Source organism: Electrona antarctica (assembly GCF_951216825.1).
Source record: "Electrona antarctica genome assembly, chromosome: 13".
Lineage (NCBI taxonomy): Eukaryota > Metazoa > Chordata > Actinopteri > Myctophiformes > Myctophidae > Electrona > Electrona antarctica.
Genome location: NC_136794.1, coordinates 18,759,410 through 18,777,678, shown reverse-complemented (window position 1 = coordinate 18,777,678; position 18,269 = coordinate 18,759,410). Strand labels below are relative to the sequence as shown.

At 41.2% G+C, this 18,269-nt stretch overlaps 2 protein-coding genes across 3 annotated transcripts in view; both read right to left on the bottom strand.

Moving 5' to 3' along the window:
* Positions 1–8,065, bottom strand: part of LOC306935081 (dedicator of cytokinesis protein 9) — a 99,015-nt gene extending 90,950 nt beyond the window's left edge. For both annotated transcript variants that reach the window (XM_079517930.1, XM_079517931.1), the window contains exon 1: positions 7,565–8,065. In XM_079517930.1, coding sequence (XP_079374056.1) covers positions 7,565–7,687 — 123 coding nt within the window. In that variant the 5' untranslated portion in view covers positions 7,688–8,065. The remainder of the gene's footprint in view (positions 1–7,564) is intronic.
* Positions 8,066–8,996: 931 nt separating this feature from the next.
* The window catches only part of LOC306935302 (FERM, ARHGEF and pleckstrin domain-containing protein 1), an 81,267-nt gene continuing 71,994 nt past the window's right edge, over positions 8,997–18,269 (bottom strand). The window contains exons 24-27 of the mRNA XM_079518285.1: positions 17,433–17,596; positions 15,565–15,672; positions 10,417–10,568; positions 8,997–10,317 (exon numbers count right to left, since the gene is read on the bottom strand). Coding sequence (XP_079374411.1) covers positions 10,236–10,317; positions 10,417–10,568; positions 15,565–15,672; positions 17,433–17,596 — 506 coding nt within the window. The 3' untranslated portion in view covers positions 8,997–10,235. The remainder of the gene's footprint in view (positions 10,318–10,416; positions 10,569–15,564; positions 15,673–17,432; positions 17,597–18,269) is intronic.

Here is an 18,269-nt window from a genome sequence, read left to right as displayed (position 1 = left end):
TTCCATATGAGACATAGAATCAGGAAAAGGCAGTAGAAGAACATAGCTCACAGCTTAATGTTAACTTGTTACACATTAACTGCCTTGATAATTAAAAAGGGCCATGTCAAAATAAGACATTGTGTCTTGAGTTCAGTTTAAGTGTTACTGTAAATGCTCCAAAATGATACGCTGTCTATAGCCTAAGCCTAATGTCTGTTTCACATGCTGGCTCTAGAAATAGGCATCATGCTCCCTCTGTGTTGTACTGGGTACCTCTAGGCATTACACAATCATTTCTGTGACATAACACAAACATGTGCGTGGCTGTGCGCACGCACGCACGCGTGCACGCACGCACGCACACACACACACACACACACACACACACACACACACACACACACACATCTCCATTACAGTCAATCAAAGGGAGTCTCCGATTGGATCACAGATGAAAATGACAGTTATCAGTTTACAGAGGAACGCAAACTGGATTAGCCACATAATATCCACAGGAAGACAACAAGGCCAGAGGGATGTGACTCAGTACATGTGTCCCACACAGTTACACCTACACGTGGGCTCTTATGACTCAAATAGTAGCCCTAATGGCCTGGACTGAAGCAATATTCCATCCTTTCAATCGATTGTGTAAGTACATTACATTAGGAGGGTGAGCTGTTGAGGATATTGTCTGTAATGGTGATATGGGAGAGGGGGGCCCACAACATGAGAAGGTAGTTTGATGTCAATTGGATGTCTTGACATGTATGGATGAGAGAGTGTAAAAACTAAACAAATTGTCAAAAGCACCGGAGGGAGCATTCCAGCATTCGTCAAAACAAACCTCATTTCACCAACAAGCCTCGACTAGACAATTCTATTCCAAAATGAATCTAAAACCATTTCCAAAACCCGAACTATAGTATAGGCCAGCGGTTCTCAACGTTCTCACGACACCCCCCCTCTCTTGCCACCCCCAATACAAACTCACTTAAAAAAATAATAGAGAAAATATATCATAAATACTGAAACCAGATATAATCATTAAGGAAAGTTTATGCATGATGTACTATGTGTACTATGTAAACTCTTCATTTCCATTCTCCAGCCATTCAGTTGCAAAAAAAAAAAAAAAGGGAAAAAAAATGATTGAAAATAATTTGGGGACCCCCCCAAAATAATTTGGCGACCCACCGAGGGGTCGCGACCCATGGGTTGAGAACCCCTAGTATAGGCTATAGGGATTAAATATCATTATTACATTTGAGCCAACACCTGGCAGGAAGTCAGTAAGATCCTGTAGGTCGGATAAAGATAGCATTATAAGTTGGTTATAAGTGGTGAGTGTGAAATAGGTCCCGGCCAGAACTGTGCCCTGCACTTGCTAACAGGAAACCCACTGATCAGGCTCTTTAGAACGCTGCCTCTCTGACTGTTATGGTAACCAACCCTGTGTTCAAATACAGTACCGCTCTATCAAGCAGAACACTCACACACAGAGTGGGCCGTTTCTCAGTCAGTCCCTCTCCGCGGCACTGTCCGCCTGCATCCCCTGTCCAGCCTCCAGCCAAAGCCAGTGCAGGAAACGAGCTCTATCTAGGAACATGCAGGCCTCTGCTCTCCCACAAGACGATGGGGGACAGGAAGGCATGGGTACTTCCTTTCCAGGCTGGTTGGGATAGATTTTTGACAGTGAGATCATGAAAATCCTTTTTTCTGCAAGGAAATCAATCACATGGACAAAAACAAACACTGTTCCGTTGATTTGACACATTTGGAATGTGATTGCACATTCTTTTGGCAAAGTTGAGTATTGTCATTCCAGAAATACACAATTATGTAACAACCATTAAATCATTTATAAAATATAGAATCCTGGGTGAAGCCACTGAAACAAAATCACTGGACCAGGGGCATGTATATTGTACAAGAAGAATTATACCAATTTGTAAAAGAGCTGGGAATGGCAATTAAGTTCTTCCACATTTTCCAGTTACTGTAATAGTTTTTCATATGAGCAAGAGGAGTGTAAATCATTTGTAGATTCTATATTACCATAAAACCACACCCCAGAACCTCATCTTGGCTTTACATTTATATTTATTTTGACACTAAACTAAAGTGTGTATGATGTGTTTAATAGCTTTTCCTTAGAATTGGAACAAAAGCTGTTTGCCTGGTCATGAGATCATTTCAGCTGGCCATAGCAGCACTACTGTATATAGAGGTGGAATAACCAAAGTTTGTATTTGTGGTCTATATAGCCTAACCTAACAAACTCAAAGGCATTTCTCTCCCTCTCTTCCTCTGACCATAAAAGCCTTGAGTTGTGAATCTGGTTTAGATTCCAACCACAACTCCCAAGAACCCAGCCCAAATCCAAGCAGACACATTTTATGGTGAGCACAGTGAGTGCAATTTATTTCCCACTTTCCGTGAAGCCTCCTCTCAACAAACTGTGCATCACAGCTCATATTGAAGTCATGTGCAGTTTGAATGTTTCCAGTCTACTGAGTCTAGTTAAGTTGCCTTTACGCCCGTCATTGCAATTATCTGTCAATAAATGAAAGGAGAAATTGGACTAAGACTGCATTCCAAGACAGTGTTTAGTGTCATGTCATTGAATGGACATCATTTCAGATAGTTTGGGATTCAGAGTAGACAGGACAGAATAGATATTGTAAGGTTCATCATGAAACAGTCAAGTACACACAGATATCAGAAGAGCCTAAAATCCCAGCTACTAGGAGCAGCACAAACCCTCAAGTCATGCTGCTCCTTATGCCCGAACAGACCAAAGTGGTTTGTACTTTGAATAAACCAACATTGCCATTCTTGGACACTTTCACTAGTGGAGCAAAAAAAAGGGAATTTATTATTAGGGCCAGAGTGGTGTGTGTGTGTATCTTTTGTATATTCACTGAAGGAATAACAGTAACACAATAGTAAACAAAAGCAAACGCTATGCCTTAAATAAAAGAAACAGGCCATGGGTTCATCGAAATCAATATGGTTCATCCTACAATCCGCCTATTAAATTAGAAGAGTGGTGCATAGAAGAAAGGTCAAGGGGTCACTCAAAGGCGTTCATCCTCTGGGGAGCGTGCCGTGAATGCACTCCAATCCAGCTAGCAATGTTTGAGCTGCTAGCAGCGCTACAAAGTTATGCTCATCACAAGCAGATGAAACCGTGAACTCTGATGTGAAACCTCTGTAGAGAATAGCTATAGAATAGAGTAAAGCTGGCAAGGCAGGATTTTGTGTCAGGAAATTATGTCTTTACAATTAGTCTGCACCAAAAATGTAATTTAAGAATGCATCTTTCATTGAAAAAATTTAAATTAAAAAAAATAATGCATCTTTCTCTAGCAATGTATGGTAATGAGCATATTGATATAAAAGAGATACAATAGTTCTTTAAGCTAGTGGTTTATTATCAAATTACTGTAGAATTAGGACTACACCTTCAATCATTAGAAGGTGGAACCACAGTACCATACTACCATACCCAACCCTCTCTCTCCGTCACACATTACCAAACTTGACTAAGCTTTCAGTTTATCTAAACCACAGCATAGAAGAGAGAGTCTTTCAATGGCATGCACAGGTTACTAGAGCAACCTCATGCATTATTGACCCGCCAGGGAGCTCATCTCTTCTCCACCCCCCCCTGCCCTGGGCCTACATTTGTACATTTACGATCACACAGCCTTGCAAGATACAGCACACTGACAGTCAGAAGTAGGTTGGACATTAAAACACTCTGGCCGGGGTTATTTAATCCATTAAATCATAGCGCCCAAGCGATTTATAGCAACGCTGCAACGGAGCACTTTTACCGACGGACTGGAAGTTATAACTTCGATCGACAACAACGGGAGGCATGATTAAATCTAACGCGACTAGCGACTGGATAGCGGTGGGCCGTTTAACACATGATCTTTTCTTAGAATTGGACGGGATGATTTAGATCGTGAGTTATTAACGTTTTAAGATTTTCGTTGTCGTCAGCTAAAGAGGGGGGGGGGGGGGGACATTTTGACGTCCCACTGCTGTGCAAGTGCAACAGGTGCTCCTAGGCTGTGGAGCGATGCGATCGGTTTTCATATCAATAAACTTCGTCTTTTGGATAAAACTTCGTCCTGGGCGCTGGGTGTTACTAATAGAAAGGACGATGAACTTCGTCCTGGGCGATTGGGGTGTTAACACAAATAACAACCCAATCGCCCAGGATTCACTATGGCTTCCCTATGTTGGGCATGTCTTTAGGCAAAATCTTCATTAAAAATTAAAAATATATATCTCTGCAAGCTCACAATAAAGTATAAAATAAGACAGTAGTAGAAAAAGTACCTACAACATAGAGGGACAGAGAAAGCAAAAGGCAAATGTATGCGTCGAGACCTTGTTCCATTTTAAAGTTCGTAGGTCACTTGATGAAGTCAGACTAAAGACAGATGTCAAGCTACTTACAGTGTCTACCTCATAGTTACAGAATTGTAATCTTCAGACTGGCTTGGCTCGGCAGCATACATGGGACACCACTGTCCCCCCAAAATAAAATATGCTCTTTTCTCAGTGCATGTTGTCATGTAGCTCCAGTCAAGCTGTCAGCATTTTTACAATGTGAGCTCACTTGAGGGCCTCTAGGGTTTACTTTGTGTATCGTAGAGAGGGATTCATTGGAAGAGCTTGACTTGAGTAAACAAGCATGATTGAGCATGTTACAAGATGTCTGAGGAAATTTCATGGACAATAGGAACAGAATGCAAGAGATGCAAGCAAAGGGAAATGGTCAATTACATGCATATACTGAGAGGTTGAGTGACCTCTGTTGATGTTTAGTAACTCACTGTGATTGGATAAAATCATGAAACAGGAAATTATTTTCTGTTCTGCCTGCCAGACCGACGGGGCATCTGATTTCTTCGTTACCCTTCCAGTGTTTCCCCTAGACAGAAGCTGGTAGTGAGGAGGGGAGCTTTCACGCATGCACACTCGTGCAGCGCAAGTGCACATTTTTTGATTATATTTGCGTTCTTTTTTTTGCTGTCTTTTGCGGTTATTTGCGGCCACCCATGAAAAAAGAATCATACTGTGGTGCCACCACAGTATGATTTTTTTCATGGGTCATGAGACTCATGATTGTTTGGTGGCCCACCACACAATAATGCATATAGGGGAAACACTGCCTTCATCGTCACAGGGCTCCCAAAGAAGATAGAGAGAGAACATGAATGATTGCTGCTATTGTTCTAGGTTGTGCTCTGCTTTTTCTAAACTGCATGCCCAGGGACGAGCTGGCAGAACATCAATAACAACATGGGAGCGCTGCTGATAACGGTCCATGTTGTTGACAATGATTTAGGCTACTTTTCCAGTGTGAACTACAGCGTACCTTCAGGGTACACAGTTATAGTCAAGTGTACTGTATACTTAACAGTATATGGACTAGCCACAGGCTGCTAATGACAGCACACACCTATGACACCCATCTGGTCCACAGTTCCCCAAAGGTCGGACACACAACAGGACCAGTAAGGGGCTACAGTAAAGTATATCGCCATTGGTTGAAAGGCAGTATAGGACTATTGATTGCAATTACACAACTGGCCCCAACTGCTTTATACACTTTACATTAACCAAACATTTCCAACAAGCATTGATTTGTTATGCCAATGTCCTCATATGAACAGGATATTGATATCGGATAAAAAAAGGGGGGGGGGGGGTTGAAATTCAATAAACGCAAGGTGGAAACTGGAAAGCTCATTTTTCAAGTCTTTGAAGCCACCACCATCAAATTCAAAGCTGACGACAGCCATCACGGAGCTAATAGTATTCCCAGCATGTCTGAAGTGCAGAGGAACAGAGGGACATCTCAGCTGTGAGCTCTGTTCACTCACACATCCCTCTGCTCGGCACACCATCTCAAACAATAAACAAAAGGGTCTCTGGCCAGTGAAAAAAAAAAAAACAGCACAAATTGCTAGTGGAGAAAGAGAGTAGGCCCATGTACTCCACATTTTTAGAATCTGTTGCAATTCATGTCATGTTCTTACAAAATGTGATAATGTAGAGAAGAGGAGAGGTCCGCACAATACAATACAATATTTTAAAACACTGGCATTTTACAGATACATGACATTACGGCAATTGTTGGCCTTCATTAGATGGCATGAAAATGTGATCCATCCAATAATGGTATTGTATTGAGGGTACAGTCTTTAAAGGGCATGTTATAGTTATAGGCACAGTGGCATACAATACATTTGTGTTTCAATGCACACTGAAACACAATCAGGCACAATGGGAAGGCTTGGGGGGGTTGTCAGTCACAATCTCCTCTTTATATGCCTGAAACAGATCCCTCTATTCCTCCCGGGGTATTTACGTGTTTCATGGAGGAATTAATTACAAGCTGTGTGGACAGTGGTCTCGTGTACACTCACATTCCTGTCCCACTGAGACCGTGACGTTGCCGCTCGGCTTCCAACACAACAAGAGTGCTATACTTCCAGTCTTCCACTTCCACAACTGAACATATGTTTGTCAGCAAATAGGCTGCCAAGCCATAGCTACTACAGGAGAGGAGGAGGAGAATGCCCTACGCTGCTGCTGCGAGTTGGTTCAACACAAAACATGCTTGATTTCTCAACACACACACACACACACACTTCTATCTGTTCCTGGTCTCCTCCCACTGGCTTCCCTGGCAGCCCACCAGAGAGAATGAATAAATAATGTGAAGGTGTGGTTGAATGCTGGGATCCTGACTCAGGATTCCATTTCCCTGACAGAGAGCCTGGATGGTGTCCGTTTCAGTTACCTAGCAACTTCCCCAGGAAAGTTGGAACAATCAAAGTGTACAGTGTACACCACACACACACAACGTTCAACTCCTTCCTCCCCTGCATCTTTGAAAAACTGATGCTTTGGGTTACTGCAGGTCTCCCGCTGCCCAAATGTTAGGGGCTGAATAGTGAAATCCATCATGACATGCATGTAATTTGATACTGACTGGTAGACCAACCGTGAAATTGAACCCAAATGCTTTCCCTTGTTTTGAGTTGCCTCTCAAAGTTCATCTCTATGAAAACTGATACCCTCAATGATGCTGATGACAAGAAACAACTTAATCAACCAGAGACGGAGATTCATAAGAAATGTTAATAATATTCATAATAAAAATGTTCATGGAGTCATCATGAAATAAATGTAACTGCAATGAGTGATAGCTTTGTAGGGCCTACATCACAATTAGCTTTATCTGGCACGCGCGCACGCACGCACGCACACACACACACACGTAATTTAGCCTGATTTTCATCTCTCTCTCTCACACACACACATTCCACTGCTACGGAATCGGCAGGTGCGACTCATATATGGAAGTCATGCACAAGCTGATAAGTCAGTATTAATTGTTTAATAGTGAGTGACACATGATGGATGGCGGCTAGCAAAGCGAGTGACATCAAGCCACACACCAACCTGGTGGACACAGGTGGACATTTGAACGTGTGTAGGGATAGGGAAGAATGCGAGGGAGGAGGGGATTTAAATCAAATGTACTTACAACCAGCACCGACGTCCTGACAACCTCGGAGACACTTTGCCTTAGTTCAGCCGCCGTGCCAGGTTTACTAAGACCCCGAGTAAACCTCCTGGTAGTGGGCTCCGGCTGTAGGTGATTAGCCATCACCGAGTCCTTATTTTGAGAGCCGATAAACTTATAAGAGAAACGCAGAACGACAAAAAACCGGCCGGTTGTTTATCCGCTTCTTCGATCCCGCTAGCAGCACCGACCATGAGTTTGAAGTTGGATCATGTTGTGGTATAGTTGTTGTTTTGGTTGAATCAGTCTGAGGTGTCGAACTCATAATGTTCACCTTAAAAAGTAAATATCTGTTGCATTATTCCGGAGCTATACAGTACTTCGCCTCACGGATGTATGTGTTGTGATAGTAATAATTGTCCAGCTGTCACCGTTTCATTATCGCGGTCCCTCGCTTCATTCCTCGCCCTGCGTCGTCCCTCCAGACAGACAGCAGGCGCTGAGCGGCGCTCACACGGCACTCCGCCCCTCACCGGGGAGAGGCCTGCCCACTCCAGCTTTTCTATATACTAACTGTAGTTATGGACTTTGGAAAGCCGCCATGAATGAATGGATCAATATTTACAAACAGAAACACTGATTAGAGAACCGTTACATGTTTAAAGTATAGTATATAAGACAAAGTATATTCGTTATCCAAAATACTGTAGGACCTATATTGTAATGTAGACCTATTATTTGTTGTATATTGATTTATTGTGTATTATATTTATATTTATAGGTGGAATGGATGCCAGTATTACGCAACAATTACTTTTTCAATAGTTATTCTTCCACAACTAGTTCATATAGGCCTACATCTCAAAGTTGTAGTCTATTGAAAAAATTCCTTGAGCTATGATGCCACCTGTAGGTCACAGCCCGCTCACCTCTGGCACTTGTAAAACACTGTACAGTTTAAATAAGGGCCGGTTTCTTGCTTGTATTTCAACTAACATCCTACCTGCTTTAGGAAAAGCATTTATAATCCCAAACTAAAGTTTCTCCTTCTGTCTTAACTTGCACTTCAAAATCAATGTTTATTAGCCTACCTGAGCATTTTGATTAGACCCACAGTTCTTTTTTATTTTTTTGCAGGAATATTCTTATTTATGTTTTATTTTTTTCCTTTATTCCATAGTAGATATTATACATGGTTTAGATAAGGATATATACTGATGTGGTAGAATGGTATGACTCATTGATTTCATACTTGAGACTGAACAGATGAGAATACAAAAGGTATCCATAATGTTACAGTTCTTGCATTATTACTTATTATGTCATATTTGTACTTCATTTGAGCATCTGAATAGTAATTTCCATAGGAAATCCATATATCTACCAAGGTGATACTGGTGAGTCAACATCTTGTGCACCATCAATTATAGTACAATGAAATCAACAACAAATGTAAGTTAAAATGAGGTTTTTATTGCTTTCATTTCCAAAGAGCTCTCTGTTGTCTGGAAAAAACAGCAATTCAAAGGAACTGAGGTTTTCCTTCTCGAATGCTACACTGCAAAACCCTGTCATATGCATATTTCCGTTCAGTTTGGACCCATAAAAGATCACTTATATAAGGGCAGCCGAGTCCAATGAGGGCAATGGCGCTTGGAACTGAAAGTTTACATTTTGTTTCACAAAGAATCTTTAAAGCTTTCCATTACAGTTTCCTTCACAATACACAGATTATGAACATCTCTCACATTTTCTCATACAGCTGAAATGGATTTCAACTTCAAACTTCATACAAAAGAAAGGAGGAAAAAAAAGAGAGAAAAAACAAATATCAGCAAATAGGAATATTCACTTTGAATGTTATTAGTGGTGATGGTACGGTAGCTATCCTGGTTATGTTGATACTGTAATACAACAAAATAGTTTCATATTTTGATTTTACAACGTTTTTATTTTATGAGAACACACTGCATTGGGCCAATGTGAACAAAGCATCTACCTTGGGTGACCTGTTTGACATGAAGTTTAAAATCTCATAATTATTAGACCCTCTTTATCACCATTGTAATAAAATAGCATTAGAAAGTCTAGGACATTGATAAAAATCAGTTTGGCACTGCAGATATAAGGACATTTAAAAGCAGCCATTTTCCATAAAATGAACGCATAGACAAAAAACTTGTGATAATGTAGTGATAGTTTAACCATCTAAGAAAGAAATGTTTGAATTATCTATACCAACGTGTTCTCTGCTGTAAAAACAACAAATGACAAAATGTAAAACCAGAAAGATAGGAAGTGGTTCAGACCGTTAGAAAACAGTATAAAATGACATCCTAAAAAAGAGGTTTCAGAGTTGAATAAAAATGCCAAAAAATGCAGTCTCTGATGCAGTCTAAACCAGCGGACATGTCACCATTAAAGCATTAAAAAGCACCAAAAGTGCATGGACACTGCTCAGTGTACAAATGTCCTAGATATGTGTAGAAAATAAAAAAAAACGACCGGAAACAGAATGTGAGTGGCAACGGAGTTCCAAGCTCAAATGCGTAGGAGAATTAAGCCACCCATCTGAGCCTGGGCTCAGGGGACAGACAGGAGGAGGGTGGTGTCCTCCCCCAAACGAAGCCACATCCCTGGGACAGTATGTTTTGGGACGGGTGGGTGGGGTGGCAGGGGGTATGGATACGACTCAGTGAGGATGGGTCTCTTTACGGTTCAAGATGCGTGTACGACTGGAGGAGATTGTGGCACTGCGAATGACCTCCATCCACCTAGAGGAAGAGATGTGGTCAGTTCCCTTCGACATGCTCTGACAAAAAAACACTTTTTTGTTTTAAAAAGATGTGCATCTGGATGGATCTATACTGTACCTTTCAAATGTGTATTCACTCTCAGATCGAAAATAGTAGACGTGGGACTTGAAATGCAGTTTGAAGACATAGTCCTTGTGGATGTTTTCTGTATCTGAGGGCACTGTGACTGAATATCCCAGTAGAGGAAGACTGGCTAGTGGATAATCATCCTGACAAGAAAAAAACAGATAAATTGTTTCAGATGTGGTATTTCTGTGCAAATACCAATAAAAAAACGACACACACATCAGTGGTCAGTCATGGACCAAAAGTACCGTGCCAAATTAGAAAGAGATCGACATGCCAGATAGCTCTTGTTGGAAGGAATGTATTATCCTCAGAAGTCTACATATATCTTCTAAAGAGGTTGTCTTGCTCAAAACGTCAGCTGCTTGAAGTTGATTTTCTTCTGATTGGATCAATAGTCTACTTTTATGTTATAGATTGCACATTTATATTTAGACAGATATATGTTAATACAGTCAGACCATGAGCAGATGTCTAATGCCAGACTATATTTATTTATTTGTATTGTCTCGGCCAGGCCGAAGGCATAGCTGAGATTATGTTTTGCACCCTGTGTGAACAGCTAGTTTTGCGTGGCCAGACTGTTGCCTCCCACAATTTTCAAATGTTTCCGGTCATACGGTCTGGAGCATGGAAGCTCTGATCATGAGCAAGTGATATAAATAGCGATATAAAGTATAAACCCTATAGTCATGTGATGAAGACGGATCTGTCCGATTTTTCATATTCCATCCTGAAAGGTTGCAGGAGTGGTCCTCAAATCATAAACTCAGCGTGCGATTGCCGTGAAACTTTGCACGTACATTTCCACTAGGCCAAGGAAGAAATGCCACCCTACATTTCTTAAATCAGCCTCATGGTGACGCTATAACAGGCCGATTCACATTTTTTCCTATAACAGGACCAATCAGTGAAACTTTGCATGTTATTGTACACTCCCTAGAGGCCAAGAAATAACCTCTGCCCTGCATTTTCAAATGCAGGGCACATGAAACTGTGCACACACATTCTCACTAGGCAGAGGCGGAAATGCCACCCTTTTCACATTGTCCTGTTATAGCACTACCAGGAGGCCGATTTTTGCATAACACATTTTTCTCCCATTACTCCTATAGATGTTGTCCAAACATAACGCAATTCGGTACACATTATTTCAGTACCTGACCTGACGGAGAGCTGTGCTCCTAGGATCACTTTTTCTAGTTTTATCTGAATTCTTATCTCTCTACTCCTATCCTGAGTTTAACACACTGTTTTTGCTGCTACCACACCATAATTTCCCTAAGGGGATCAATACATGTTTAGCTTGTCTTATCCTTTCTGATTTAATCGAGTCTGAAAGACTTTAAGCCAAATTTTGCCTGAACAAAAAGTTGTGAAATAACTGTTTGAAGGCATTAATACCATTTAGTGTGGTTGCCCTAAAGGGCAACCAGACTATTGTAATTGGAACACTTTATTATTCCAGTAACCTTTTGTTTGACGCACTACTCCTCCCACAGTTTTGACTGTATGCACTTGAGCCATATCTCAAATTGACCGGCTTCATCGGGAAGGATGTGCTTGTATTTTTTTAAGAGAAATGTTGTATAGTTTAATTGATATTAATTTATTAGTGAATAAAATTTCCCCATTGACATGAATGGGAAAATGCGATTTTTCGCATTTTCTCACATTCAAGTATTTTTTCCTCAGAGACTGTAAGCACTATAGTTACAAAACTTGGAGGGTAGGTTCATAATAATTACTAAAATTAATCAACTTATAATGTTATCGGTCGGCCTCATGGTGGCGCTATAACAGCCCACTTTACATTTTGGCTTATAACTCTTGAACCGTAGGTCAAGAGTCATGCGTCATGACGCATCTCCTCATATAGGCCACGCCCATTTGCGTCATGATAGATTTTCAGACATTTTGAATTTTCTCCAAAACACACTTTTTGCTCCTCCTCCTACAGATTTTGTCCAAATCTCACAAAAATTGGTACACATGATCTCTGGACCTTTCCGATGAAGACACCACAGGCGGAATTTTGATAGTGCGTATCGTTCGGCCGTAATCGGCTTCCGAAGTTAGTGGGGTGGGCCTATTTTACAAAAAATGCCATAAATCCCGAACGAAATGTCCGATCCATCCCAAATTTGAATCACATGTCGCGGGTGGTTCAATCAACCAAGTACAAAAAGCAATTCCATTTTCATCCATAGGGGGCGCCGCAAATGCGAGAAATTTAACCGTTTGTCGCAAAAACATGATTTTTGGGGGATAAATCCCCTCCGAATTACTTACGCATGATCGCAGGGGTGACGCGACATTGTAATTGGCTGGCAATATCAGTGGGAGGGGCATATGTAAGCCACTGCGGCAACCACACTTTGCAATTTTTTAAAATTGCGACCTTTCTAGCTACTCCTCCCACAGTTTTGGCAGCACGCACTTGAGCCATATCTCAAATTGACCGGCTTCATCGGGAAGGATGTGCTTGTATTTTTTGAAGAGAAATGTTGTATAGTTTAATTGATATTAATTTATTAGTGAATTCAATTTCCCCATTGACATGAATGGGAAAATGCGATTTTTCGCATTTTCTCACATTCAAGTATTTTTTCCTCAGAGACTGTAATCACTATAGTTACAAAACTTGGAGGGTAGGTTCATAATAATTACTAAAATTAATCAACTTATAATGTTATCGGTCGGCCTCATGGTGGCGCTATAACAGCCCACTTTACGTTTTGGCTTATAACTCTTGAACCGTAGGTCGTAAAATAAATAATATTTTTTCCCTGGCTTTCTTGGGTCATGACGCATCTCACCATATAGGCCACGATAGGCCATGATAGATTTTCCGCCATTTTGAATTTTATCCAATCAATTCCAAATTTGAATCAAATGTCGTGGGTGGTTTAATCAACTAAAAGCCAAAAGCAATTCCATTTTCATCCATAGGGGGCGCCACAAATGCAAAAATTGTAACCGTTTGTCGCAAAAAACATGATTTTTGGGGGCATAAATCCCCTCGAATTACTTACACATGATCACAGGGGTGACGCGACATTGTAATTGGCTGGCAATATTAGTGGGAGGGGCCTATGTAAGCGACTGCGGCAACCACACTTTGCACTTTTTCAAAATTTCCAGTTTATATTCATATTTGAATAGAAAAGAGAGGTCGCACACAATGCATCGCGATGCGATGCATTGTGAGCTTGTAGATCAGCTATTTTCAATGGGTCGAAATGTATATAGGGTTGAAGTGGTTACAGTAATGTATGTTTTTCTAATCAAAATGTAAATCTCCAAATTAACTAGTAACTAAAGTTTTCAAATAATTGTAGTGGAGTAAAAGTACAAATGTTGGCTCTGAGATGTAGTGGAGTAGATGTAAATGTATTGGAAATTGGAATACAGTCAAGTAAAGTACAAATACCTCAAAATTGTACTTAAGTACAGTATTTGAGTAAATGTACTTAGTTACTTTCCACCACTGGGTTAACGGCAGGAGGATGAGTTAACAAAACGTCAACAAAGAGAGAAGTATATGACCAAGCTGTCCGTCTGATGACAAAAAAGATTACGAAAGAAAGGAGAGAGAAGTATGACTAAAACACAGAAGTGGTCAATGTTATCCTCAACTTCATATTGACATCTGTTGTCCAGATCATATCTCACACCAGGGCTGCAGGGCTGAATCATTCAGGCCGCGGTAGTCAAGTCATACACCCAGCCAGGCCACCCTATCCCCACACGCATGTACGTTTGGATTACAACAGAGCCATAGAGTATAGACAGAGTTGCGACATTGAGGGGGCAGAAAACAGCCCGGTCACGTGGTTCATGTACTCGCGCGAGCCCTCGACTACAATAGATTCTGTAAACTTCCGGTGTCCCTATTCGCCAATAGAAGTCTATGTAGAAGAGGACTGGCCCCATGAAGTGAACGGAGTTGTCGTAACTCTGTCTATACTCTATGGGCTCTGGATTACAAGTAGGGCTGCACGATATGGACAACATTTCATATCTCTGTATTTATGCCAAATATTGCGATATCGATACGATATACGATATTACCGTTAAAATTTCATGCAAATCTTTGAATATATATTCTGTCAGAGCGATCGTTTTTAACTCAATCTTTGCTTCATGGGGGATCCCTGGAACAACATATTTTCAGATGGGGGTCGGCGGCCAATTACATATATTTTTGGGGTCCTTGACATGAAAAACTTTAAGAACGACTGACATAGAAACATAGGCTTTTCAGAAAACTGTCAGGATTTAGAAGACATTTGCAGAAACGTCTTCAGGTCTAAATGGGTTAAGAGCGTACCGGACCGCATCTCCATGATATGATCTACTGCACCACGGATATGTCAACATGAAGTCGAAATGAGTCATAGTTCTCTCTTTTTGTATCTTTTTGTCATCAGTTTCCTCCTTTAAGTGAAAGAAAAGTAGTGTCAAAATATCCAGACTATTGTAATTGTAACACTTTATTAGTGTGGTTGCCTATGGGCAACCATACTATTGTTCCCCTTACCTTTTCTTTTCATTCATTAGTGTGGGCAACCAGACTATTGTAATTGTAACACTTTATTTTTACTGGAGTAAGACTTTTTTTGAAACGCTACTCCTCCCACAGTTTTGACCTGGACGCACTTGAGCCATATGTCAAATCGACGACTTCATCGGTAATGGTGTGATTGCTCATTGCTAAGAGAAATGTTGTATAGTTTAATTGATATTAATTAATTAGTGAATTCATTTTCCCCATTCACTTAACATGGGAAGATCTAAAAGTCCAACTCAAGTATTTTTGAGTTGAGACTATGTAAGTGACTGCGGCAACCACACTTTGCAATTTTTTAAAATTGCGACCTTTCTAGTTTTGCATTATTAGTGATCTCCCTCCTTTTATCGTTTTTGCAACAGATTTATTATGCAACACATTTCTGTGTAAAAATTCAAAAACAGCTATTGAGTGTGATTGCCAACAGTCAATTAATAAAGTCACATGGGAAAAACCTCTAAAAACATGGCAGGCAGATTTAACATTCTACATTGAGATGTGATGTTCTTGGGCAGAGGAGGGTAAATATTGGAAAGGAGAATAAATATGGGAGCAAGTGTCCTCACCTGGTATGTCTTGTAGAAAAACAAGCTGAAGTTCGTGAAGACCACCCAGAGCTTCTGCCAACCGTTGCTGTTTTTGAACTTCCTCAATAGGTTTCCTGACAGCTGATTCTACAGAGGATTAAAAAAAAAGAAATCAATGACAAGCTACAAATAATGGGACATTCTGAATAACATAGCTGGGATATATGCATGTTGACCTACAGTAATGAAAACAAGAGGAACTGGCAGTATAGCTGCCCAGCCCCCAAAATTGTATCTATAATTATCAAAGGCCCAGTAAATCTACCTGCTACGTGGTGTATCTGAAAAGCTATATCAACAAGATGTCTCTATGCTGTGTAACTGAACTGAGAATAGTTTTGTACTTTTAGTACATATACTTGATAACTGCTATTGACGACGTATCGGCTGTCAACTATTATACTACTTACTACCTATTTTGCCCTGATGCTGCGGCTCAAAAGTAATAATGATGTAATATAATATAAAACCAATCAATGCAACATCACTGATCTATATACAATGAGGCTTGGGAGTAACTGAATTGAAAGCATACATTCTATCTATGAAGCACTTTATAACTTGGTTTAAAACACAAAACAAAAAAAACATATACTGAAGAGCCACACAAATAAAGTGAATTATCAAGAACTACAGTTTTGTGAGCAAAGCGGCCCTCCTCCTGTCTGCCCCTGGCTCCTTTACCTCTAGACTCGTGCAGGATTCACTAAAGGAGAGGCTCTGAACTCGGTACCAGCAGATAAGAGCCAGAGGTACAGGTCCCCCCTGGCCACTGGCGGGCCCCACCACGGGGGCCACACCCTCATTGACTGGGCTAGGGTCCTCTACCATGGATGATGCACAGACGCACAGGTAGAAGAGACAGGGAGGACAGAAGAAAAGAAAGACAGGGAAGGAGGGACAGAAACAGAAGCTGAGTAGGTGTCACACGTGCATGCAGTGTAAGGGACAACACAGGGGCCGACGGTGTGTCCAGGCAAGGCTGTGAAGAGGACGTGGTTACCACGAGAGCAGAACTAGATCTGAACCATATCCATATGGCAGTAATTTTGTTTTTACATCGTACTCATGGGGGGATAGGAATCCCCATCAGACATAAGCACAAAATGGCCACCATATGAATATAGCCAATAGCTGGGCTGCAGCAATGCTACATCCTAAGCACGATCGGTTCTGAAATTATGAGATGATGACATCTAGCACACATTTACATACTATTTATAAATACAGACGGTCAGAGGGAAAAGGAGGACAAGAACCACAGAGGAAAGACACAGCTGGTTTAGAGAACAATGTCACGCCGGTTACCCCCCCACCAAAAAAAGGAAGAATGTTGGTGGAAATAGCAACTCTGCAGTGCAGCTCACCATGCCCATAAGCGAAGACTGCATTATGATTTAAATACATATTCATAATGCACAAGACAAAGCAGTTCATATCTGTCTCAAATGGTTAGTTTATTAGCACACAGAATCGGAAATATAGATGTTTTATGAGCCTGCGGGAGCCTATACATAATACTGTATACGTCATTTGATAATAATTTGTTTTGTGTATTTCTTTCTCTTTTATGTTTTACGCTTTGAAAGCATTTGGAAAACTAAAAGAGAAAATGATACACAAGCAGCGATGAGATCAGTGCAGCTTAGACAGTGTGGGAGGATACAGCACTGAAGGATTCTGTTCCCACCAGACAGGTTACAGTACACCACGCTAACCAAGAGAGGAGATACAGCACATACTCAAGATACAGAGACAAGAAGAGAGAACAGAGTAGGAAGGGAGAGAGGGGCAGGTTCTGAGGTTAAGGCTGAGGTTTTTATTTGATGTTATTTCTTTGCCGGTACCTCCACAGCTATGCTAAAGTCCACCATGGACACACTGGTGTTCCTGTGCCAGCACACATGCACCGTGGTGTTACCACGGTGTGGGGTGGGCCTCTCCAGGGAGGTGCGTGACGTCGTCATGTCGTCCTCGGACTCTGCCTCCACCGAGGAGTCCTCTGGGCATTCTGGGAAAGTCATGAGGCTGTTACTACTAGAAGAATGACTTGGGACGATGTGGAAGCAAAAGAACAACAACGACAACATACACACACGCACACAAAGACACATTTCCAACTCAGCTGTAGTTTCATGCATGTGCAGTCTTATGTCGTCGCTGTCAGGTGGAAACCTTGTGTGTTCAAAATATTGACTTTTCAGGAAATCAGGGAGGAAAAGATTACCTGTGTTCTAGAATCTAGTAGGTCCAATGAAGTTACTATTTAGTCACAAGCTGTTGCTATTAGACTTAATCACTTTCAACCTGTTGTCCCTATTTTGGCCATCCCATTTAAGGCGAGAATTGAGTGGTGCTGTTGGGTTGTCGGACTATTGGTTGTCGGACTATTGACTGTCAGACTATTAGTTGTCGGACTGACGCTCATGCACCAGTGCACAGTACTTAGTTCAGACTAGTCATTGGTCCAACAAACGACAACCTACCTCACACCCTAACCTAACCATAACCGCAAGCACAGGAGCAGCACATGTTCGATGTCGGACTAATGCTCCGTCGGAATTACGTGCGGATCCCGTTACACTAACACTAAAAACTCAGCTTCCCATCATGCACCTGTGCACACCAATGACTAGTCTAAACTAAGTATTGCACCCCTTCACACTGTGCACGGGTGCTCAACA